Source organism: Palaemon carinicauda, chromosome 40 (genome assembly GCF_036898095.1).
Source record: "Palaemon carinicauda isolate YSFRI2023 chromosome 40, ASM3689809v2, whole genome shotgun sequence".
Lineage (NCBI taxonomy): Eukaryota > Metazoa > Arthropoda > Malacostraca > Decapoda > Palaemonidae > Palaemon > Palaemon carinicauda.
Window position 1 is genome coordinate 15,253,068 of NC_090764.1, and position 27,265 is coordinate 15,280,332.

General features: G+C 36.4%; 1 protein-coding gene across 1 annotated transcript; it reads left to right on the plus strand.

Moving 5' to 3' along the window:
* Positions 1 to 651: 651 nt before the first annotated feature.
* On the plus strand, positions 652 to 26,518 carry LOC137631979 (transient receptor potential cation channel subfamily A member 1 homolog). Its single transcript, XM_068363963.1, has 8 exons — positions 652 to 744; positions 957 to 1,044; positions 7,153 to 8,928; positions 10,185 to 10,390; positions 19,422 to 19,692; positions 23,248 to 23,344; positions 25,162 to 25,257; positions 25,722 to 26,518. Exons 1-8 carry the CDS (start codon positions 660 to 662, stop codon positions 26,514 to 26,516), a joined length of 3,414 nt encoding a protein of 1,137 aa, XP_068220064.1. The 5' UTR covers positions 652 to 659; the 3' UTR covers positions 26,517 to 26,518.
* Positions 26,519 to 27,265: the final 747 nt, after the last annotated feature.

The following is a 27,265-nucleotide window of genomic DNA, read 5'->3' on the forward strand; positions in this document are numbered from 1 at the left end:
ACAACCTAGTTGGAAAAGTAGGATGCTATAAGCCCAGGGGCTCCAACAGGGAAAATATCCCAGAGAGGAAAGAAAACAAGGGAAAAGGAAATTTTTAAGAAGAGTAACATTAAAATAAATATTTCCTACATAAACTATAAAATACTAACAAAACAAGAGTAAGAGAAACAAGACAGAACAGCGTGTCCGAGTGTACCCTCAAGCAAGAGACCTCTAACCCAATACAGTGGAAGACCATGGTACAGTGGTTATGGTACTACCCAAGACAAGAGAACAATGGTTTGATTTTAGCTTATTCTATCTTTGATTAAAATTAACATTTAGTTAAAATACATATTCTGAATTTACTTCACATTGAATGCAGTAGCTACATAAGACCTACCAAGCATGTCTGCTTCTATCAATTTATGAAAAAATTTCTTTGCTCCTTCTGGTTGTGATGGCCTATTAGAAAGTCCCTGTCTGGCAACCACTTTTCCCTGTTGGAGCCCTTGGGCTTATAGTATCCTTCTTTTCCGAATAGTGGTTGTAGCTTAGATAATAATAATAATAATAATAATAATAATAATAATAATAATAATAATAATAATAATAATATTTTAACTCTCACATTTAAAAAGTACAGGTTTTAATTGTAATTTCTTTCCATAATAGAGTAAATGGCGTCTCTAGAGGGAGAGCAATCGTTATCACTGGCCACAGATCGAACAGACACCTCACCTCAACCGAGCCCTCGGCCAGATCGTAAGTTGATTGATTGATTTTGACTTATTTGGCATCCAGACATTTCTCATTTTATTATGATTCAGGTGCCTCCACACACTATTAATCAATCACTATTAATCCCAATAATCATTTGCAAATATTGTTGTTGTTAATGTAAGCAAGTACTGATCATAAACCATATTTAATGTCTAATTTGTTTAATTATTAATTTTACATTTTTCAATCTTCAGATGTGGTCATAAACTGCGAAAATGGGAGAACTGGAAGACGTAAAAGGGGAGGAGCCAGGGCTATTTCAATGCGGGAGGAATATAACAGGTATGTTACAGAAATAACTTCATTTTCTCTCTTTCTCGGTAATTGATTTCTAACCTTCACATTGTAAGAAAGGAATCCCTAGATCTTGTTTGTCTTTTTTTCATAACTTCATAGGAGGCTCAGTAGCAGTGCAGTAAACCCCTTTACACAGACTGTGCCATTTACCCGTATCTCTCATACTGATTTTGCCTATTTGAAACCAAGGCTCTTGCTTTCCAGATGTCTTTCCCATTCTATCCAACACTTTTTACACCTCAAAATACTATTATCAGTCCATTTTCCTAAGCTGTTCTTTACAGTCTGTTACATATATATGTTCCCATCCAGGAGCTGTAGAGGTGTTGTTTTTTCATTAAGAGGTGAGGCACATCCTCACAGGGTGTTCCACTGGGACCTCCCCTCTCAGTAATTGACGCTCCATCTCGACTGATGGGACCAAGGAAGTGGTATCACTGCCTTGTGGGTTAGTCTCTTGTGACAGGTTACAGATGGTTCCTTAAGTATGAAGCATGCTCTGGGGACAGGTATTGAGGCTAGAGTCAAGATGATCACTTTTATGACTCTTCGCCATTCCCCTACAGCTGGCCCATCAATTAGGTTGTCGAGATTTCTCCTAGCTATCTCATATTGGGCAGCTTGATCAATCTTGAGATTTTCATCTCACATTGATAATTTTGGACTGCAAGCACATCGGTTCATCACCATCAATTATCAAATAATTTTGCCTGTAGGGCCTGGCAGTGGGAGTAGCTTCACCTTGGAATTGGTAGCTCTCAGTCCGAGTCAGTCCTATACAATGGGCTGTGCATGTTGAACTCAGTCACTGGCGAATGCACCAGTTTTGGAGTGGTCCTTATCTTTGACAGCCGCATGTGGGCCTTAGCTGGCCTTTCAAGGAGCCAAGGAGCCCACATTTATAAAGGAGAGACCTAGTTAAGGTGGCCCAAACATGTTTAATCCAAACTTGATGTAGATGTATAGCTCCAGACATTCAGGTAGAGTACTCTGCGGTCTCAATAAAATCAAGTATAAACCAATCGTAAGAACATGAAACAAGGATTCTCCAAGATCAGACTTCTGACAAAGTTGCAAGACCACACAGGAGAACTGCAATATTTGCCAGCAAACTTTGTATATAAAATAAAAACATTACTGTACTAAGTGAGATGCAACTCTCTGGTTAGGTTTCTCACACTAAAGTGGGTAATGGATACACCATCCTCTGGAGAGGTATACCAAAGGATTTGCCAAAGATTCACAGTGTGAGCTTTTATCTCAAGACAACGTACTCGAAAATCTACCTGGAGGTCCCACAGGTAACAATGAAATATTTATAATATGGTGAGTGCTTACACCCCAACATGGATACTGATATAGTAACTAAAGACAATTGCTACAATTCCGTTGTTGCAGTGCTACGTGACATCACTAGAAATGACAATTTTGTGTTGCAAGGAAATTTCAGTGGTCCTGTTGGAAAAAACTAGGTTCTATTGGGAGATACCATACCCTTGTAGAGCCATACTAATGATATAAGCATAACTTGAGTCATGACTTGGGCAGTGTGTTGGTTAGATCATTGACTAGTGAGATCCATCTTCAAATAAGAAATCTGACGTTAAATCCACAAACCGTGTTTCACTGAAAAACCAAGAGACAAGATTTTTTTCACTCAAACTATCAGTGGTTCTCTTTTTTAACAGACTTTCTTGAGCGACCCAGGCATTGAGTGGGCAAAGTTCCAGAAACTTATATGAGTTGCTGTAGAAGAAAAATTAGCCTTACAAAGCAGAAAGCACGTGAATCATATCTTTGCGCTGGCCCAAAGATGAAGGGACCTGAGATCTGAGGCTCAGTGCCAAAATATGTATGCTACAGAACTGATGGCTGGTAGAAAGGCTAAGGAAATTCAAGCTTTGTCTGTTCTAAAACATGCAAGGCACTGTGCAACACAAGGCACTGGCTAACCTTCGATAAATTTAGCCATTGAATTCCGGATTTATTCAGTCTATGAAAAGCAAAAATTACAGAATGCCCCCCCCCCCCCCCTTCGTCCCAGGCGCAAAAAAATGCTGAGAACCTCCTGGCTTATAAATACTAAAGAAAAATTGAAAATTGGTAACTGGAATGTTAGAACCATGAATCAGATTGGGAAGTTACAGCAAGTGGAGAGTGAATTTATGAAATGTAGTTTGGATATCATGGCCCTAAGTGAAGCACGCTGTAAGGGGATTGGTAAAGAGTTCTTAGACCAAGGAAATATGTATATCTACTCAGGGAGAACAGATGGAGTTGGAAGAGAAGGGGCGGGAATGATAATGACACCAAGAGCAGAAAAGGCAATAATGGAATGGAGAGTTGTACATTGTTACTTGCAAAGTTTAAATCAAAGCAGTGCAACATGAGCACAGTATTATAGTTTGTAATGCCCCAACAAATGATTCCCCTGAAGAAAGGAAAGACGAATACTATGAAGAACTGCAGATTACCATAGATGAGATCCCGGAGAGATATATGAAAACTGTGATCGGTGACCTCAATGTTAAAGTTGAAAGGAATAATCAAGGTATAGAGAATGTGATGGGTGTTGAGGGTCTTGGTGAAGTTGCAAATGAAAATGAGGCACATTTTATAAGATTTTGTAAAGGCAATCTTGTTATTTGAGGTACTCTTTTCCAGCACAAGAACATCCACAAATATAAATGGACTTCACCATGCGGCAATTACAAAAATCAGATATATCACCCAGCCATTGATAAAGATAGGAGGAGGCCTCTGAGAAATACAAGAAGCTATAGAGTTGCAGATATTGGTAGTAATCACCAGCTCCCTATTGCCACACTGAAATGAAAACTGAAAGCACCCAACAGAAAGTTGATTGTAGGAATCGATTTGCAGTCTACAGACTTTGAGAGACGAAGAACAGATAATTAATTAAGAAAGGTATGATATTAAGAACATATATCAGTCAATTGGTAGTAAAGTTTTGGGACATGCAGTTACAAGGAGAAAACCATGGATATCAAATGACACTTGGGATACTATAAAAAAGAAGACAAAGACAGAAATTTAATTGATGAAAGTTTTCGAGAAAGTAATGATAATTACAAGGCAGAGCATGCTAAATATTCCAGTATTGATAGTGAGGCCAAAAGAAAAGCCAGGAATGCCTGGAGAGAATATTTAGACAGTAAAGCAGATGAAGCTGATAAGGCTATGAATTCAGGGAGTGGCTATGGTGTAAGAATTACTCATAGAATTATTAATTAAATCTCTACGGCGGCAAAGAAGAAGAAGAAGCATATGCCCATGCAAAAGAGAGATGGATCTGATATAACAATAGATAATGAAGAAAGGCAACGATAAATGGAACATTTTAGTGAGGTCATGAATAGAAGATATGAAGTGAATAATTTGACAGATATGCCTAAAGCTGAGGAACACCTTGATGGGCCCATGGATGAATTCAGTGTGTTTCAAGTCGAGGCTATCATTAAAAAATTCAAGATGTGGGAAGCCCCTGGATAGGATGGAATAACTGCTGAGATGATATTGGCCGAAAATGAAGTGACTCACAGAATACTTACAAGATTATGTTGTATAATGGGGCATGAAGAGGCAAAACCTGATATGGGAGTTAGGAGTGTTAGTGAAAATAAAAAAGGAGACTTGACTGATTGCGATAGTTACAGAGGCATCACACTTACGTCAGTTTTCATGAAATATATATTATGCTCATTCGAAAACGACCAGAGAGAAAGATTGATGAAAAGCCGAGAGATGAACAAGCACGTTTTAGAAAAGGTAGTTGTACTGACCAAATTTTTGTTTTAAGACATGTGGTACAGGAATGCGTAGATTAGAAATCCACTTTTGATGATATTTGTGGTCAATGAAAAAGCCTTTGAGTCCTGCTTTATTATGGAGTTCCTCTTAAATATGTAAATTTGATTAAGAATGTTTATGAGCATAGCAAATGCAAAGTTAATGGTAATGGAGTCTTTTTAAATGAATTTCCACTCAACTGTGGAATGCTCCAAGGGAATGTGTTGTCACCTATGTGGTTTATCCTCCTCATGGATTTTGTAATGCATAGAACAGTTGGGGATGGTGGAGAAGGATTGAACTGGATTGGTCCTTATTACCAGAACACCACAGGATTTGCAAAGCTTGCTTACCAGAATGCATGAAATGTCACATGCTGTTGGGGTCAAGATAAATAGAAGAAAGACAAAGATGATGAGAACGGAATAGGCAATGAAAATGAAATATTATTGGAAGGAGAAAGGATTGATAAGGTAGAATCATTTGAATATTTAGATACTGTTATCTCTAATACAGGGTCTTTAGCATTGAAGTTTAATGAAAGATTATAAAAAGCAAACCAGACAATGGCTAGGTTAAGTAAAATTTGGAAATTAAATCGCCTGAAATTACATATAAAAATCAGGCTATATATCAGTTCAGTGAGGTCGGTGTTACTGTATGGACATGAGTCATGGTATGATAATGAGACAATATTCAACAGATTTTGTAGAATTGAGAATAAAGACCTCAGAAGAATTTTGGGAGTTGAATGGCAGGACAGGATAAGAAATGAAACACTCTACTCGAGTGCCATATGTGGATGAGATCATGGTGAGGGGCATGCTTTTCGGACTCCCCGAGAGAGATTAGTTCACCAAACTTACAACTGGGCTCCACAAGGCACTAGAAGAGAAGGAAGACCAAAGTCCACATGGCTGTGGACTATGAAGCGTGAAATAGGAGATGATGAATATAGAAGTATTGATTTAAAAGTTCAAGATAGAGACGACTGGCGAAATCTAACCGAAGCCCTTTGCGTCAATAGGCGGGGAAGGAGATGATGATGATGATGAAATAAAACAAACAATAAGTCAAACACAGCAGTGCAACCTATGATAAAGACTTTTGAAAGAATACAGGAACAATGCTTTGCTTAATATTTCTTGGCATTGGAAACCCACGAAGAATATCTTAAGCTGTCCATAAGATATCAGAAAGTAATATATCACCATTTCTGGATCTCCATTAACTTCCTCATTACTCACTCACAGAATTTTCTCTTCATTTTTTGTTGTCTCTTATATCTTATATATGATATACCTTATATTTCAGGAAAAAAATTCTGTCCGTCAATATAAATTTCTTTGTTTCACTAACATGCTTTTTCTCCAATGAATGTGCACTTTATTGTAAACAAAAATTATCAACATTTTGGTCTCGTGGCTTCATTATACAGTAACTAGTGTACGCAACCCGTCAAAAATGATGACTAAATAATTATTTAAAATGCACACAAATACACACGCATCCCTCTCTCACCGGGGTATGTCTACTCTCTTTCCCATTTACCGGAGGGATGGGGAGAGCTTAGCATGGCCAGATATATATATATATATATATATATATATATATATATATATATATATATATATATATATATATATGTATATATATATGTATATATATTTATATTTATATATATTTATATATATATATATATATATATGTATATATATATATACTGTATATATATATATATATATATATATATATATATATATATGTGTGTATATATATATATATATATATATATATATATACTGTATATATATATATATATATATATATATATATATATATATATATATATTAGCCAGACACCTGCTCTTTATTATTATGGTGTTCAAGGAAGGGACAGTAATCATCTTAAATTTTAATACTTTTACCCCTTCTAAAAGATTCATTTGCATTGATCAACACGGAAGTTAAAGCAATCCTTGAACATTATAATATACTACTAAAAAGACCTAATAAAAGATATAAAGAGCTATGGCTATAACTTTTACTAAATTCAGAAGAGGAAAGATTACTCTGCATACAGATTCATATAATATGAATTCACAAGTTATATTTCAAGCAATGGTTAGTTTTTTCATGAACAAATCACTGACAGAGTTAACAGAGCATTGGAGCTCTTGTATAAGAGACTTCTGAAGTAAGAATGTCAATGTCACAGTGCTCATACCCAATATGACATCAACATTACATTTATTGATTAACTACTTTCTCTCTCATTTACAGAACTATTGAAACTACTACAACTCCTCATGTATATAAAGACCCTCTTCTTCAGGGAGTGCTGGACAAAAATCCTTATGAATATAGAGTCATACTTGAACTGTCACTTGATGTAAACGTGAAAGATCATGATAGTGGAGATACTGCCATGCACATAGCAGCAAGGCACAACAAGAAAGATATTCTTGATATCCTCTTAGAGAGAGGCGCAGATTGCAATGCAAAAAATAATAAAGGAGAGACTCCATTGAATCTTGCCACCCAATATGGACAAGATGAATGTTGCAAAATGTTGATTAATTATGGCCCTTTAGAAATAAATTCTCTAGACCAGGAACAAAATACATTGCTTCATATTGCAACCAAAGAAGGAAGGTTTAACGTATGTCGCTGTATCATACAAAAGTTTGTGGAAAAGGATGCTGTAGAAGATGTAATAAATTCGAAGAATATACATGGCACTACGCCATTACATTTTTCAGCCAAAGTAAATAACAGGCCTATAATGGAACTGCTGTTGCAAAGTAATGCCGACAGGAATTGTGTAGATAAGGATAAGTACTTGCCTCTGCACTATGTGTCTGAAAAGGGATATGTTGATTTGTGCGAGTTACTGCTCTCTGGTTTAAGTGAAAAAGAAAGAAAGAAAGCTTTGGAAACTCTCACGAGATTTGGTCACACCCCTCTTATGCTGGCTGCTAAAGGAGGGCATCGAAAATGTTGTGAGATAATGAAAGACTGGAACATGAATGGTCAGGATAGATATGGCAAAGACACCGCTCTACATTTTGCAGTTAGAAAGGTATATCAGAATACTGTCACACAGCTTCTAGAAAATGGAGCTAACCCCAACCTGAAGAATAAAAGAGGCTACACACCACTCCACGAAGCAATAGAATTTAAAGAATTCGAGTGTATAAAGGCTTTAGTAGAAGACACACAAACAAATATAAGTGAAATTGCAGCAGGTAAAAAGAATGTCCTTCACCTTGGAGCCGAGGCAGGGATAGAGGAAGCTTTTCAATTCCTAGTGGAAAGTCTAGATAGTCAAGGATTATTAAAGGAATTTTTGAAGGCTAAAGATAAAGCCAACAGAACACCTCTCCATGTGACCATCAAGAATAAGCAGGAGGACTTAGCCATTTACCTGTTGGATAAAGGTTCTTCACCGATTGATGAAGCTGCTGAGAAATTAACACCTCTCCACATTGCTGCTGAATATGGATGCTTCAAAGTATGTGAAGTTTTACTATCAAAGGACGAAGTGCAGGTTAACCGAGAAGATAAAAAGAAGGTAACGCCTCTTCATTTGGCAGCGTTTAGTGGCTCCGAAAACATCTGCCGTGCCTTGATTAAAAAAGGTGCAAATATAAGAGCAAAAGACTCAAAGGGCATGACAGCCATACACATAGCATCGTCCAAGGGTTATGCCAATGTTGTCAAATTCTTGATTAAGAAGAAAGCAGTTGTAAATGAACCCTGTGGTAATGGTTGCTACCCACTCCACCTAGCAGCTTCGGCAGGCTCCTTGGAATGCTGTAAGATTCTGGTTGCTCACTCGAGAGATGTCACCTGGAGAGAAGATGCGACTGGACTTCTGCCCTTTGATTTCTCCTTACAGAAGGAGCAGAATACAAGCAAAGAATCCTTGATGAAGAGCGATGAAACATTTGATTTTCTTTTGAAGAATCTACGCATCAAGCATAATAAGGTCTGGCAAGAAAAAGTTATGCTTCGTATCCATCAGTACATGGAGGAAGCCATTGCACAGAAGAGAAGGTATGGTATTACTATTTGTGAGGTTACCTACATATTTTAGAATCATTCTTTTTCACTTGATAGTGTTTAGCTCGTTTTTCAGTGTTTTTAACTAACATCTGAAAGAAAAATAGTGATAGTACTAACCTTTCTTTAACCATAATTCAATTGAAGGTAATCTTATATGATAGGAAATAATATTAACAATTGAGATCTGTGATAAATTCGTGGTCGAAAAACAATAGATTTTTTCACTTTTTACATTTTCTGAATATCTTAACTTAGCCTCATCTACCCAAAGTATCAGTTGCATTTTTCAAATAAAAGCTATTCATTGTGGCCCAAAATGTTAAATGTTTCTCTAAAGTAATGCCATAATTCATTATTAGGTTTTATGTGTTGTAAAAAATTGTAAATATTTCAATGTGGGTGTAATAAATGCAGAAGACAGTTAGGCCGGGAGCACACTAACGACTCTGTAGCGCCACAAAGCCACAGTATAGTGTGACGGGGATGTGGTCTCCCATAGGTTTCCATTGTTTTCAAGTTTTGCCGTGCAAACTAGCGACCACATCCATGCCACACGATGCTGTGGCTTTGTGGCGCCACAGAGTCGCTAGTGTGCTCCTGGCCTTAAGAATATCAATGACTAATTTCGGGATTATTTCAGTTAATCGTGGCCCCAGTGTATCTCACTTTAAATCAGACATCAATATTGTTAGACACTAAAACATGTTTGTGTCACATTATATAACCAGATTGATATATTCCGAAATGAAACCATGAGATTCTGTAAATAATGATGTTCATATGTTATTTACAACAACAGCAATACTATAGTCGATTTTTTTAATGAGGCGCATGTGTACTGACTTGCAGTGGGTGCCCTTTCATCTAGGAAAAGTTTCCTAATCGCTGATTGGTTGGGCAAAAATAATTCTAACCAATCAGCTAGTAGGAAACTTTTCCGAGCTAAAAGGGCACCGCTGCGAGTCGGTGCAAATGTGCCTCTTTAAAAGAAATTATTATTATTATTATTATTATTATTATTATTACTTGCTAAGCTATAACCTTAGTTGGAAAAGCAGGATGACATTAGCCCAGGGGCTCCAACAGGGAAAATAGCCCAGTGAGGAAAGGAAAAAGTGAACAAATATTTGAAGAAGATTAACATCATTAAAATAAATATCTCCTATATAAACTATATAAACTTTAACATAACAAGAGGAAGAGAAATTAGATAGAATAGTATAGTTTATTATTTTCATACATTCCAGGCCTATCATAAAAGCAATAATAGGAAGCAATTGGTGGGCTTCTGGATTTATAGGTGAAAATGGCCACCAATGCCAGAACTTTCGCCATCTAATCCAAAATTTCCCTGTGTTTGCCGCCGAACTTATGAGCAAGTGCATTTCACAAGACGGCAAGATAAAAACCTATGATTTCTTTCTCTTTGAAGATAACCATTTTATTGGTAAAGGTAAGAAAGCTTATTCGATTTTTCTAGCATAATCATTAAAGAATTACTTTACATATAATTTTGGGCAAATCTATGTAAAATACTCTTAGGATTTTTCTAGGTTCATTTGATGGTAGTTCCAAAAATCCTGAGGTTTCCAATTTATATAAAACATTTAACTTACATCAAATTTTGGGCAGAGTTTGCGGATCATAGCAAATCATATTTTGGATAGCCCAATGTCAAAAAAATGCTCGTATGTATCAGAAAGCAAATGATAACAGTCAAATTCTTGTAACAGTTTCTAAAATCTAACCATTCAAGAAATCCCTTGACCTTGTCAGTTGTTTAAACATGTTACAGTTTTTCTTTTCTCCCTTCTTCAATTATTTAGGACGTACAGATTATTTGTTGAAAAAATCTTATATTTATTTGGTGCTTAGGCTCATTTTGACATTTTGTAGAGAGTTGTTCATTTAAGGGAGAAAAAGCTATCCTTAATTTGTGAATATATTGAACCTTGTAAAATAACTTGTACTGGAAATGTCATAGTGGGTTGTGTGTGATGTAAATATAAAAAAAATGTATTAGTGTTTTTATATTAAATACTGCACAGTATTGTATACGAAATACTGTACTTTACAGTAGAATGTAGATATAAGCTACATGTACAGTGAGTTTCTGCGGTGTAAGTCAACCTGCCAAAAACAGCAGCGAACACTTACAAATGTTACCTTAGGTAATCAAGCTGTACCGTACTGATAGCATTGTACATATTTTACAGTAATATACACTACACTATCAGCGAGTGTTCTTAGATAGGAACAAGAGTGTTTTGTTGTTACTGTTAGTATTACTGTTCTGTGGTACTGACTCATGTTATGCATACCGTAGTCTTACTGTGTACGTAGTACACGTGTGTACATGTACTGTGCACATGCTGAAATGTGTTCATTCATTAACACAATACTAAAACTGTGATAGAAACCAAGTAAAAACCATATTAGGGAATACAGTGGGTTACTGTTAGTTGAACGCACTTAGGCAATGGTTAGTGAGTTGGTGGGTTAGGAGTTAACCCATCCTAGGGCAGCAAATATTCGCGGATTCTCACATTTTGTGTCGCTGTGATTTAACCCTGCAAGTAAGGAGGGCTGAGTATATGTATATATATTTGGGTTCGAGCCATGTCGTCCCGATAGTAATTCCTCTAGGCAGCTTCTACTTGGGATATTTCCTGTGAGTGATATACCAGAGAATTTTACCCGTCGAGCTATCACAGGGTTCTAATCCCTGGAGCGAATATCCCGAGAGATATCGTGTGTGTAATAGAGACATGTTTAAAGCAACCCTGGCTATCCTTCCCCGAATAGAGTTAACCTTGTCTCGAAGGATATGGGATATGATTGGATACATAGGAGAGCTAGAGTGTTTACCATTAAGCCATACTTTCCAGACCTGCCAGCTTGAGTACTACTAGCTCTTGATTTGAGTAGCCTTGGGATCCCTCCCTCCTCTATTTAGGAGAGAACATTTCCCTTGCCACCTTAGCTGCTGCCTTAAGCTGGTCGGTTGCTTATATTCCTTCCCTCCATATCTGATGAACATTATCCTTTAAAATTGGTCAATTGGATACCTCCTAGTTGTCAGGATTTTCATCGATTTTGGGAATTCGTTGCTTCCTGCCGTGTCAATCGGCTATCATTATCTTTAAATGGGTAAAACCCATTTTTCTTAATTTAATGTTAACAACTAGGCGTGCCAGACTTCTCTACCAGCTGCCTACTATTGGTCTATACCTTTCCTCTTACCCCTTGGTCTTGTTCAGTATGGGATCGTCCACTTTTGTTGACTAACCAATGCCATTGCCACGCTGTTTCGACATACCTAATGGGTAAAGAAAAGTTGGTCCGTTGATACACAGTTGCTATGAACAGCTGCCACCTTAGGTACAACTGCTGCTGCCTTAGGTAGAATGGTATCTGATTTTGCCATCTTAGGTTGTCTGATCGACCAATTTTAGGGGAAAGTATTCTATTTGTATGAATCTTTCTTCCTCTATTCTACCACACTTTAGGAATTCAGAGCTGTTTGGCATGAGCATCCATTGTAGTATAGCTTTAGTCATAGCCAGTAGTAGGTAGGAAAATGTTTTGGAATATACTAAAAGATTTCTTTTTATGAAATCTTTTGAAGTGTGAAGATATAAAAATTTTTTGGTGTGTCGATAAGTACTCGTTGAAAATTTTCTATCTTTAAAGGTTGCTGATGACATGGAGTGTGCGATAGTAACCTGCAACAGATGGGTCAAGTTGCCTTACGGCCACAAGACCTGTAGGAAACATGCAGACTGCCATGTTTCCAAAGGTTCCTTGGCAATCTGGGAACCTACCAACTGCAGTATATGCAAGGACCTAATCCATACTGGATTCCACACTACCAATGTTTCTCAGGACGAGAAAGCATGGGGCCAGAAGATCATCAGGCATTGGGTGAGGGGATTTCAGAAGAGCTCTCAACAAGTTGCCCCTTATCATCCTTCAATGGTGATGAAGGATCGCCTATTTCCCAAGGTTGATTTGACCGCAGTGTATGGTCTCCAGATACTGACGGTTCAACTTCCATAGGTACAACTGGATCAGGTAGATCATGAAGTCTGGGACAAACTTCGGGAGATGAACATGGATGCTGACAACATGTTGACAACCTCCTCCATTCCGTCAGAGAGAGAGAGGATTTTACTGAAAATGGAGGCATTGGATGACTCACTTGACAGTCAACGGGTAATTAATGTCCCTAGTACTTCTTTCATTCATACTCCTGTTCCTGTATCTGCTACACCTGCCTCTACTTCGACTCCTCTTCCAACTCTGAATGCCTCCTTGTTCCCAAGACATTTGGAGTTTATTATTATTATTATTAATTGCTAAGCTACAACCATAATTGGTAAAGCAAGATGCTATAAGTCCAGGGGTCCCAATAAGGAAAATAGCCCAACAGGGAAAATAAGACATTTTAAGAATAGTAACAACAATGAAATATAAATTTCCTTTATAAACAATAAAAACTTTAACAAAACAAGAGGAAGAGAAGTAGATAGAAGAGTGTGCCTGAGTTTACCATCAAGCAAAAGAACTCTAACCCAAGACAGTGGAAGACCATTCTACAGAGGCTATGGCACTACCCATGACTAGAGAACAGAGATTTGATTTTGGAGTGTCCTTCTCCAAGAAGAGCTGCTTACCATAGCTAAAGAGTCTCTTCTACCCTTACCAAGAGGAAAGTAGCCACTTAACAATTATAGACCTGTAATTAACCCTGTGGCGGGCTGTCACAACAACAACCCCCACACCCTTGAATCACTCTAACTGACAGTAGTCTCCTCAATACAAACTTTCCCCTTACGTTATCAGCAGCGGGACTCTTGGACAAAAGGACATAAAAACAAAACATAACCTTAAAACTATATTTCTTAAAACTAATATGCTTAATACGAACTATCCACAGTCAAAATAATATCACTTAAAACTAATCAAAGCTTAATACTAAATATATAATTAAAAAAAATACCTTCCACAATCAAATAAACTTTAACAAAACTTAAAACTAAAATAGACCACAATTAATATATAATAAGTATATATATATATATATATATATATATATATATATATATATATATATATATATATATATATATATATAAAAAGACACAGACACTCATCCAAATGAGCCAAACAGTCTTAATTAACGGCACACTAACACAGTTTGGTGGCAGAATGGTAACCTTTCCCACTGCTCAAAACACTTTTATGAAGTGGTGAGTGAAAAAACCTAGGGAAAATCAGACTCTTGGTGGTTAATGCGTCATCGTCATCATCATCATTCAGAGAAAATTCCTTCAAACAGCCAAAGTCATTACCGATTGTATCCAAATTCAAAAGAGCAATCAGTTCCAAGTCCTAATACTAGCAGGATCAAAAATCATAAGTCCGCAGACAAGCAGTCTCCAAAAGGATCCCAAAGGAGGAATTACGGTTGTCAAAATAATCAAACACTTCCACGCTGGTCGAAAAAATAATAATGATAATCCAGCATTCACACACACAAATGCCTTTAGCTGCAGTCAAATCAAAAAGCCATTCACCCAAGACATTCACCACTGTCGTAACCTAACTAAAAACATGAACAAACCATCTCATTTATACCAACAGTCTTTCTCACAACAAACAATCAATACACTAACTACCTCTCGCTCGCTGACACACATAGACACACACACACAAATAAAAATTAAAAAATCAAACCTCCACAACCCCTTGGGTGAAGAATTGATTGGTAATCTCAGTGTTGTCAGGTATATGAGAGAAGAGGAGAATCTGCAAAGAATAGGCCAGACTATTTCGTGTATGTGTAGGCAAAAGGAAAGTGAATTGTAACCAGAGAGAAGGATCCAACGTAGTACTATCTGGCCAGTCAAAGGAGCCCATAATTCTCTAGTGGTAGTATCTCAACGGGTGGCTGGCATCCATGAAGGCATTCATGGAGAACATTCATGCTGAGCATAAAAGAGTGCAAGCGTCCTTAAGAGGCGAAGATCAAGGTGCTTCAACAGGCACCTAAGTCCAAGGCTCCACCAGCATTAAGTCTTCCAGATTGTTCAGCAAAGAACTCTTGGAGTTATACGAAGCATATGGTTCTGAGTGAAGGATACAATCACATTGGAGAAAGCATGGGCTCTTAACCGGTCTCAGATTTAGAGTTCTACTGAGAATCATCATTACTGTTACGTAAGGCTAAATTCCTAGGCGTCCATGAGTGATGTTATGATCCCCAAAGAAACGATCATCTTGGACCACTGTAAAGCTCAAACCCTATTGGTGATGGAGCTCAAGACAGCCGAGTTTACTAAGACTCAGCTTTCTGCTTTTGGAAGGAAGCAGGCAACCTTTGTAGCTCCAAAGGATACCGTCTTTTCTTTTGCGTCAAAGAGTTTGGAGGCTGTTTAAAGGGCAGTAATGAAAGTTAATCCTCTGCCATTGCTAGAAGAATGTAAACCTGTCTCGCTGACCCTCCCTTATGACTCCGATAGTTGGGCAGATGTCCAACATACATTCACAGTTGGAAAACTGGATAAAGATATTGGAGGCAAGCAGTTTAATGAGAAACTGCCCAGAATTCTAGAATACCTGCTAACTGTGGTATTGGAGGCCAAAGAAAGACTGGCTGCCTTTTTGTCGCACCAGTCTTATCTTGAGATGTTGATTGGGAACTACTCGAAGTCTGACCTTTTCCCAGTTCTGGTGAAAACCTATCTGGCTACCTTCCATAGGGATCTGCATGTGTCCTTTTTAGCCAGGAGAGCCTGCAGAGAGCACGTCCTAGGTGCAGCAACTATTAGGCACGATCCTAAAATGTTGATCGACTCAAAAATCTGGGGGAAAGATCTTTCCCCAAAAGGTGGTTAATGAAGTCATGGACAGGGTGGCTCAAGAAAACAAGAGCCTTATGCAGAAATGGTGTATGTCCTTGAAGAGGAAATTCACCCCCGGAGAAGGATCTCAATCTAACGGCAAGAAGCCTAGGAGACCTTTTAAGGGCAAAAAAACCTTTCCTGCCACGACAGCCACAGTTGCCACTATTCTCGAGAGGGTGTACATTGTTCCCCAGCAGTACGTGACACAGTTCCCAGCATTCAACCCTGTTGATAAATTCTGTCGAGGATGCAAATAACTATGTTATGTGCAGCTTCGACATAGAAAGTTTGTTCACAAACATTCGTTTACAAGAAACATTAGAGATAATTCTTAATCAACTTTTCCCTAACCCAGAGGATATTTTCGAAGGTTTCAATAAAAAACAATTTGAAATACTATTAGGACTAGCTACCACTATATCCACATCTATGTTTAATGATAGGTTATATTAGCAGAGAGATGGAGTAGCAATAGGGTCGCCGTGTGGACCAGCCTTACTAAATATATTTCTATGTTATTGTGAAAGGGAATGGCTCAATGATTGTCGTGTGGAATTTAAACCTTCCTTGCACCGTCGATATGTGGACGGTACATTTTTACTTTTCAAAACTTTAGATCATGTAAACCAGTTTTTAGATTATTTAGATTGACAGCATCTTAATATGAAATTTACAAAAGAAAGTGAACAAGATGATAATTTGCCTTCTCTCGATGTCTTTGTTTCTCGGAAACATAATACCTTTGAAACCTCAATATTTCGGAAAAAACTTTTACTGGACTAAGATCTCACGTTTTAAGTTTGAAACCAAAACTCTACGAAATTAATACAATAAAAACACTGTTATATAGATGTTACCATGTATGTTCAACTTATCTGAGGTTTCACGAGGAAGAAAATTTTCTAAAGTCATTCTATATTAACAATAAGTTGCCTCTGAACCTCTTATTATAATCAAATCAAGCAGTTTTTAGGAAAGATTTACAGTCAAAATTTAGCAATTCAAACTGTCAATCAGAAGAAATTATATGTTTCCTTTCCGTACTATGGTTGTTTCGGAGAGACTAAGAATAGAGATTATGAATGTTATGGTGAAATGTTATACCCATGTAAATTTAAAACTTATTTTTACAAACAAACAATAAGTAGACTTACTTTTTAAATATAAGGGAAGTCTACCTACTCCCTTGTGTTCTGGTGCCATAGACACTTTTCAATGTGCACTCTGTAATGAGTGCTACTCTGGAAGCACGTCTAGACAGCTTCAGTGTAGGATTTCGGAGCACTTGGGGAGATCGGTACGAACCAATAGACCTTTGAGTAAGAAACCAATTTCGGCCAATTATGACCATTCATTTAAATCTGGTCATATCATTTCCAGAGAAAATTTCAAAATTACAGACAGACATAGTAGTGTCAGCCAACTGAGAATCTTGGAGTCTTTATACATTTTTATGACAAACCCCAGCTTGAACTAGTGCTTAACTTTTCAGTTTCCGGTGACCCATAGATCCGTTTTCTGGTCTGTGGGTGGATGGTCATCATTTCTTGTGGGTGACTAGCTATATAGGGTCTTTTATATAGTTTTATATTCTGTGACTGGTAGGGTATATTAGTAATGAAGTCTTCTATATGGTTTTATGTTTTTTGATTGGTTTGATTTTAGAGAGAGTTGGCCAGTTCTTTGAAGTATATATTCCAAATTATCTACTTATAATCATATTTATCAATTTTTATTAATTATATATAATAGCAATTGCAGATAGGCTGAAGATGACAGGAGTTATGTGAAAGCTACCAAATAAAGAGGATGATAGCAGCATTAACCATTTTATTTTTACTTAAATTATGATTCCCGAGAGGAACCCAAATCATCAACTATATATATATATATATATATATATATATATATATATATATATATATATATATATATATATATATATATATGTGTGTGTGTGTGTGTGTGTGTGTGTGTATGTGTGTGTGTGTTGTATATATATGTATGTGTATATGTGTACAATATCCTTATTGAGACTGATGTGAGAAGTCATAGGAAACACAGTTAATATAGGTCCAAATTTGTAGGATTAGGAAATTTTTAAAAGCATGTGGATTGCTTGATATTTTGGGGATTACACTGATGTGACTGGAGATAGTGAATAAAAGCTGGATAAGCTGGTGAAATAGTTTTAAAGTGTTTAAAAGGGTTTTATGAAAGCAGTGTTAATGTCGAGTGTAAATTATAAAGGTTGGAAAACAAATAGGCATTAGCATGAAAATTTCAATTCGAGATACGCTGCCTAATATGAATGCCATTCTGGGTGAATGAAATTATAATTTTTGAAAATTATGTAATCTGTAGGATGGAAAACGAGGCGTACGTAAGTGGTGGAAGAGTAAGATTTCTTTGTTTCAAGTCGTGATGGGTTTTGGAAGAGGTTATTGGAAATTTAGGAAGGGAATCAAGAGAATAAATAATCAAAAGATACCAATGTTGTAAAGATTACATGCACAGATAAAGGGGCAATAATATGAATGAGTATATTACTTGGTTTTGTAGTGTATATCTGGAGAGGGGGTTAGATTCTGAATTTATAGAAAAACAATCATTTTTATTGAATAAGACAGAAGTAGGGCGACATTAAAAATTTAAGGGCATAAAATTATTTAGCATGTAAAGGAAGGATTATGGTAGGATTTGCATTGAGTAATTAGGGCAGACAGATGACATGATGAATATATGGGTAGAGTAGCAGGCTATGTTCGTGGATTAAGTGTTTATTATGAAACAGCCATGAAATAATTCATGTACGTAGAGAAAGCATATGCTAGTAATAATAAAGAATCAGTGTGGTGGGTGGTGACATTGCACAGTATGGAACAATGTAGAAAACAGTCTTTAGTTTTTGTGAGGAGAATAGGGTTAGTGTTCGAATATGTGGGTCTCTATATTCGAGGCAGTTGGAATTTAATTAACAGTTTTTATTTCTAGAATGAGGCAAGTGTTGGCATATGTAGATCTTTACTTCTGAGCTCTACTGGATATAAAAAACCATTAGTGACTTAGGACTTGAATATATGGAAGTCAGCTATGTTAGTAAAAATTATATACTATATATATATATATATATATATATATATATATATATATATATATATATATATATATATATATATATATATATATATGTATGTATGTATGTATGTATGTATGTATTGTTCAGTATTAAGCCATTGTTGCTAGAATATTTATTCTCATGTTTCCAACTTTTCTTCTACTATTTTTATATTGCCTTTTATCCTGAGAACAACCATGTGAGGATGTGATATGCACCTTTTTATGATTTTTTTTTTTCATGCTAAAACAGTCCTTTCATACAAACCTTAATACTGCAGTTAACTGTCATCTAGAATTAGAAATGTAACCAAACTCTAGTCTATTTAAAGCCATATTGTTGTTGTCTTTTCCATACTCAAGCTAAACGTTCATCATCTTTAGCTAAAACTGAAATTACACTTTACTCATTAAATTTGAATTTATTTATTTTTAATCAGTACTCTGATTTGGTTTCAGAATCAGCACAGCTTGCCAAAAGTCCATTCGACCCCAAAACAAACTTATTGCTGCCAGATGCAAAGCCTTACGGGAAAGGGTGGAAATGGAAAGTCCATCACCCAGTTGCTTATATGGCCAAATACCAGAGGCTCAACCTTCTCAACCATCCTTTGACTGAGAAATGGTTGGACCTGAAGTGGGAAGTTTCCATCAGACTGATATTCTATTCTTTATTGGCCCTCGAAGTTGTGACTTTAATATTTCTGGGGATTTTCTTACGGACCATATAGTAAGTTGAAAGTTTTCTTTTGTTGTATGAAAAGCAAAATATTCAATAAGTATTTTTTCATATATAACAACTGGTATCGGCACTAGATTTTAACATTATTTTTTTCTTACCTATATCAAGCATTTAATTTGCATCGACTAGAATCTGCAGTTGTAGCTTAGGTAATAATAACAATAATAATAGGCCAAGGCACCAGTCACCCCCTTTGTATGTACTACCTTTAGGGCTTCCACACATGAAGCAATTTTCAATGGACAGTGGCTGCCAATGTTTCGTGGTGCCACGAAAAAGTGATAAGAGGGAAGCTGTCGACACCTCGCCACTAAAAATTGGCTTGTGTGCTGGCATCCATAGACACAAATGCGTTTCATTTCTTGCCACGAAACAGTGGCAGCCACGTCCACTGAAAATTAGTCCGTGTGTGCAATGATAGTGGCCAGGAGACTTATGGTTGACTAACACAATATACTGTTGAATAATTCTGTAGTTAAGGTCCTTTGCGTATGCTGCATGTCTACTTAGTCAACTTGTTTTTACAAAGATTTTCTCTCGTAAAACATCTGAAATCACTAAATATACACCAAATTCAGTATTACTCATAATTTTATCCACTGATGTTGTATCGTGAGAAGTAATTTTAAAACATCCACTACTTTTCGTTGTTGGAAATTTTAAATCTCCTGGGAAGGTTTCCACTCTACCAATGAATTGAGGGTATAAGCATCTATTAATAATAAAGGTTCCTTCCATAACCTTTTAATTACAAGCAGACTTCGTTTCTCATTTATGTCATCATCACCCCGATTCTGGCTTCTAATCCTAGTTCTGTTGATCACCGAATTGTCAGTAGGTAGCAGGTTGGCCAGGGCACTAGCCACCCATTGAGATATCACCACTAGATAGTTATGGGGTCTTTTGTTTTGGCCAGACAGTAATACACTGGATCCTTCTCTCTTGTTACAGTTCATTTTCCTTTTGCCTGCACACACACACACTGAATAGCCGGACCTATTCTCATACACCGGACAACACTGAAATTACCAAACAATTCTTCTTACTTCACTGTAATGGTTCAGTGGCAACTTTTCTCTTTGTAAGGGTAGAAGAGACTCTTTAGCTATGGTAAGCAGCGCTTCTAGGAGAAGGACACTCCAAAATAAAACCATTGTTCTCTAATCTTGGGTTGTGACATAGCCTCTGTACCGTGGTCTTCCACTGTGTTTTTGGTTAGAGTTCTCTTGCTTGAGGGTACACTTGGGCACACTATTCTATCTTATTTTCTTTCTCTTGGTTTTTTAAAGTTTTATAGTTTATATAGGAGATGTTTATTTTAATCTTGTTGCTCTTCTTAAAATATTTTAGGCCCCTGGGCTTATAGCATCCCGCCTTTCCAACTAGGGTTGTAGCTTAGCGAGTAATAATAATGATAATAATAGCTACCCCAAAGGCCCAACGTTTCCTGATCTGAACCTCGGGGGACAGTAATGCGTCTTCTGATCCTTTTGAAAACTTTTATTGCAACTTTAATAATCATTTTCTTCCAAAGTTAGTCCTGCACCTACTCTGATATTAGAGTATAGACTCATAGACATTCCAAAAGGGTTTTGTCTTAGAGTCCTCTTTTTTTTTCTTTTTTTTTCATCTTGATCTCTTATAAAGATTTTATTTTAGAATTCAGTGTACAACTACCATTGGTGGTGAAGGTAATGGTTCACTGCCCATTTCTTCCATAACAAGATGTCCAGATTATTCAACATTCAAAATATGTTTCTGGCTATCAACATCTTTGAATTATTGCGACAGTTTATTTAACCCTCTGGTTCCTCAGATGTAAGTCTCATTTCTGCCGCTTCTGTTTTTGCCTCTTCTCTACAAATTCCTCTCTTAGAATGACAGTTCCGATACTTTGAGATTACTTGGCTGCTGACATTAGAGTTCTCTCGTCTATTGTTCTTCCGTAAATGAATTCTGATCCTCTATCTATTGAATCTTCAACTTAGCCCCAAATACGTTTTCCTTTCGTTTGCCCTCCTGGTGAATCTATTGTTGGCTTTCCTTATGAAAAGGGAACACCTTTTTCATCTCTCATTATTCAGACTGGTCTTTTTTTAATATGGTAGTAATTTTACTACTCTTTCCTTCTACAATCCAATGTCCTCCCCATATATTCTCTTCTTGCGAGTTTCATTAAAGACTGGCAATGCCTTTAGCACCGATCATAATCTAAAGCATTTCTTAAAAAGATTTACCAACATAAAACACCTATACGAACGTATATTATTTGCTTAATTGATAAATTCTGTGACTATACTTCCTCTCGGAAAAATTTTTCCACCCATCCATATAAAAGCGAGTCACCTTAATTCTGACTATCATACAAGTAGTTAGTTTTAGTTCCTGATAACTCTAGAATATTTGAAGCTTGGCTCTGATTTCGTTGTCTTAAACACCAGAACTCCAACCTTCTTTTTCGGGATCACCAGTCAGTTTACTACAAGGCACGATGTACTGGAAATGTTCTTCCGATCACAGGATTTTTGGTCCTCTACCATTCTAAAGTTTAGATAATCTTTACTTCCCATTCTTGAGATCTCAGAAGTATATAAATGACTGTGGAGTAAGGCGAAGGTTATCTGCCTTATGGTCTTACTCCTTTAATGTTAACCCTTTTCTAACAGTTTATACTACTACTACTTGAAACATAATATTGTTAGAAATTTCATTGTGCATCTCCCCAGCCTAGTATATTCAATTTTTTTTTTTAATGAGGCGCATTTGCACCGACGAGCAGCGGTGCCCTTTTAGCTCGGAAAAGTTTCCTGGTATCTGATTGGTTAGAATTATCTTGTCCAACCAATCAGCGACCAGGAAACTTTTCCGAGCGAAAAGGGCACCCCTGCGAGGTGGTGCAAATCTGCCTCACTAAAAAGAATTGACTATAGTAGTATTTTGACTATACGGACTTGTCTTGGCGTGATCATTTAATGTCTTTATTTTAAAGCATTTCATTCCTTTCATCATCCTAGTTATTAATGTTTTAATTTGGTCTTACCCATCCCAATTTGGAAATGACCCCCCCCCCCAAAAAAAAATATTTTGATCTCTGATCCTACTCTTACTTCCATTTTCTGTACACATTATGAGGTAGCTTGGCTTTGTCCTTTTTATACCATACCGCCCACTGTTTGCTTGCGTTTATCAAAGACGCCATTATAGCACCTATTAAAGCTCATCTTCACGCATTTCCTTTGTGGAAATCAGTCATTCTCAGATTGCACAGCCCAGAGAAAGTTTCTTTCGTTAAGTGCGCAGCTTTAGAGGAGCCATCTTCCCGAATACCAGCAATGCTCGAAGCAACTGATTGTTCATGACTATTAAATTATTCATTTGAGAGAAGTTTTATAGATGTTTTGTCATTTATATCTTATTGCTTTCATTATAGAGCCTTGAAGTTAGCAAATTAGTGAAAGATTATACATCGACCAAAAGGCCTTTTTTTATGAATGACCTCAAAACTACATTTACAAACAATGATGTGGCTAACTGCAATTCCAGCTTCGAAGCAAAGTGTCCTTGGGAGTTTAGATGCTGGTGCGTGCTTCTTGTGTTCGAAATAATGGCGATAGCACTGGAGATCAACTCATTTTGCTTGGTAAGACCCGCATTTCTATTAAGATGTCCAGAATTTAAATTCAAATATTATGATTTTAAAATTTCGTAGATTTCGATCTTGAAAGCAATTATATTGAGATGTATTCAATCTTGAGAGCAATTAAAATGCGGTACATTCAATCATGAGAGCAATTAAAATGCGGTACATTCAATCATGAGAGCAATTACATTGAGGTACACATAATCTTGAGAGCAATTACATTGAGGTACGTTCGATCTTGAGAGCAGTTACATTGAGATACATTCAATCCAATCTTGACAGCAATTACATTGAGATGCATTTAATCTTGACAGCAATTACACTGAGATACATCCAGGCTTGACAGCAATTACATTGAGATGCATTTAATCTTGACAGCAATTACACTGAGATACATCCAGGCTAGACAGCAATTACATTGAGATACATCCAAGTGACATCATTTACATTGAGGTGCATTCTATCATGACAGCAGTTAAATTCACATGCATTCAATCTTGACAGCTATTACATTGATGTTCATTTAATCTTGACACCAGTTACATTGAGGTACATTCAATCTTGACAGCAATTTCATTGAGGTGCATTCAGTCTTAACAGCAATTACATTGAGGTGATTTCAATCTTGACAGCAATTACATTGAGATGCAATCAATCTTGACATCAATTACCTTAAGGTGCATTCAATCTTGACATCAATTACCTTGAGGTGCATTCAATCTTAACAGCAATATCATTGAGTTTCATTCATTCTTGACAGCATTTACATTGAGGTACATTCAATCTTGAAAACAATTACATTGAATTACATTCAATCTTGACAGCAATTACTTTGCAGTTTATTCAATCTTGACAGCCATTTCATTGTGGTGCATTCAATTTCATTGAGTTGCATTCAGTCTTGACAGCAATTACATTGAGGTGCATTCAATCTTGACATCAATTACCTTGAGGTGCATTCAATCTTAACAGTAATATCATTGAGTTGCATTCAGTCTTGACAGCAATTACATTGAGGTGCATTCAATCTTGACAGCAGTTAGATTGAGGTTTGTTCAGTTTTGAAAGCAATTACATTGAGGTACATTTAATCTTAACAACAATTAAATTCAAATTTGTTCAATCGTGACAATAATTACATTGAAATACATTCAATCTTGACAGCAATGACATTGAATAACATTCAATCTTCACAGCAATCACACTGAGGTACATTCAATCTTGACAACATTTAAATTCAAATTTGTTCAATCTTGACAGTAATTACATTGAAATACATTTAATCTTAACAACAATGTCATCGAATAACATTCAATCTTCCCAGCAATGACATTGAGGTGTATTCAATCTTGACAGCAATTTCATTGAGTTGCATTCATTCTTGACAGCAATTGCATTGAGGGGCATTCAATTTTGACAGCAATTAACTTCAGATTTATTCAATCTTGATAGCAATTACATTGAATTACATTCAATCTTGACAACAATTATAGTGAATTGTATTCAATCTTGACAGCAATTACAATGAGGTTCATTCGATCTTGACAGCAATTAAATTCAGAATTATTCAATCTTGATAGCAATTAAACTGAATTACAATGAATATTGACATCAACTACTTTAAATTACATTCAATCTTGACATCAGTTACATTAAATTACATTCAATCTTGACAGCAATTACACTGAGGTGCACTCAAACAATCAATTGCATACAGATTTACATATTCTAGTCATTACGATGTAAATCTACAAGCATGACATTTTAAAAGCTCGACTTTGACATTTCATTAAAAAAATTGTAACTTTTTTTTCCAGCTGACGCCTGTTGAATATCTTAGGCGCAAAAGAGATTTTGTACAAATAGGGAAGATCTTCTGCATTGTTTTTCTGCTCATACCTTGGAGGATTCATGTAAGTGTTTCTCAAATCTGATTCGATTTTTTTTTTATATAAACCTTGAACTGTGCCTGCTAAAAGAATATCAGACCATCTTACTATCGCAACTCATCTTGGCTTAAAAAAAGGTTTTGCCCCCCCCCCCTCTCTCTCTCTCTCTCTCTCTCTCTCTCTCTCTCTCTCTCTCTCTCTCTCTCTCTCTCTCTCTCTCTCTCTCTCTCTTCTTCTTCTTCTTCTTCTTCTTCTTCTTCTTCTTCTTCTTCTTCAAAATAAGCATAGAAATTATTTCAAATGAAGCATAAAACTATTTCAAATTAAGCATGAAAATTATTTGAAATTAAGCATGAAAATTATTTAATACTACACATAAAAGAATAATCATAAAGTACGATTTAAGTTCTCTATATAAAAAATGGGATACTTAGCAGTATAATCAATACAAAATGACCAGATTGGTGACCCCACTCATCTCCTTTCAGGCCTGGAGATTGAGCACTGGCATCATGGGTTGGCTGTTAAGTGGATTACACTTGATCTTTACCGTGAACCAAATTCCACGTTTCTCAATCTTTATGCCTATCACTGTGTCTTTCCTCTCTGGTTTCTTGCTCGTCTGGTTGTTCACTGCTATGATCCTCTTCATATTTGCATTCATCTTCCATCTCCTCTTAAAAAAGCAAGATTCTTTTGCGACGGTTCCCCAGTCGATGGTGAAGACCATTGTGTGGATGATAGGGGACTTGGGGTACGACGATACCTTTCTTTCGGAAGAGAAGTTGGAATACCCGATATTGTCTAATCTTATTTTCGTTATTTTTATAACCGTTTTGGGCGGTGTCTTGACGAACTTCATCATTCACCAGCCATCGAATAAACTGGAGGAGTTTCGAGAAAATTCGAGACTCCACAAAGCAGTGAATCGAGTAAACCTAATCATGAATTTGGAGGTTTGCTTCCCCTTCTTCACGAGAGATAAAGCGTTCGTCAAGCACACTGACACTGACTTTGAACCAAGTTGCTGCAGAAAGGTAGTTCGAACATGCAAAAAACTTTTTATTCAAGAGGATTCAGAAAATAACACTGATTCTACTGTTACTCCAGACCCCATCAAGCTGCAATTGGAAGAAATGAACGAACATTTAAGTGAAATACTGAAACTTAAGGTTCAGTTATCAGAAGTCATATACTTGCAGCGAGAGATTCAGAAAACCATCAAGCCTGCTGACAGGCCACATTCCAAAAGGGTTCGTTGCCTCACTACGGAGACAATATAACTTTTACGAAGTTATATTGATTGAATTAGTATAATTAGAATAACAACTACTTCACAATCTCATCTGTAGTTTAGGTCATTTACATCTACGGTCTTTCACTGATACAATGATATAGAAAATGAAAATATATGATAGCATGATGGTTATTCATGATCGTGACCCGTAAATTTCACATTTTGGGGGTAAATGTGAGTGCTCTAAATACATGCTACGGGTTTAAAATGTAATTTTTTAGCTTGATCAATTATAATAGGCTTTTTAGAATAATGATAATAAAAACAATGGCCTTGAAACTTAGTAAAAATGTAGAGCTGAATGATTTTAGACTGGGAGTAAGTCTGGAAAATGTTAATGGAAGCTAATGCTTAGGTTGCAGATATAGCATTTAAGAGGTAAAGAATAGAAAAGGCGACAGAAGCAGGTAAATGAGGTGTTTGTTTTATGGTCATAATACTGCGACGGAGTTTGTCTGGGTGAGGATAGAATTCCAAGGTACAGAACAATTTAAAATGTGATTTTAAGAAATATAGGAAAATGATAATCAATTAGGTGTGCCTTTAAAAGTAAGATTTTAACGTAAACACAACCTATTTATTTTTCTCAAAAGAAAAAAAGCTATCTAACATACCTAACATACCGTACTTTTATATTTTTCCAATTTCTGTATCTGTTCATTCCAATCTTTTTGCCAAGCTTTTCTTGCGTTATAACAGAATGATTATAAGATAATTTCATACCGTTTAAGAAAT

Coding starts and splice junctions, on each gene's coding strand:
- LOC137631979 (XM_068363963.1), top strand. CDS start 660: ATGGCGTCTCTAGAGGGAGAGCAATCGTTATCACTGGCCACAGATCGA. Junction 1,045..7,152: donor ATGCGGGAGGAATATAACAG/GTATGTTACAGA, acceptor TCTCATTTACAG/AACTATTGAAACTACTACAA. Junction 8,929..10,184: donor GCCATTGCACAGAAGAGAAG/GTATGGTATTAC, acceptor CATACATTCCAG/GCCTATCATAAAAGCAATAA.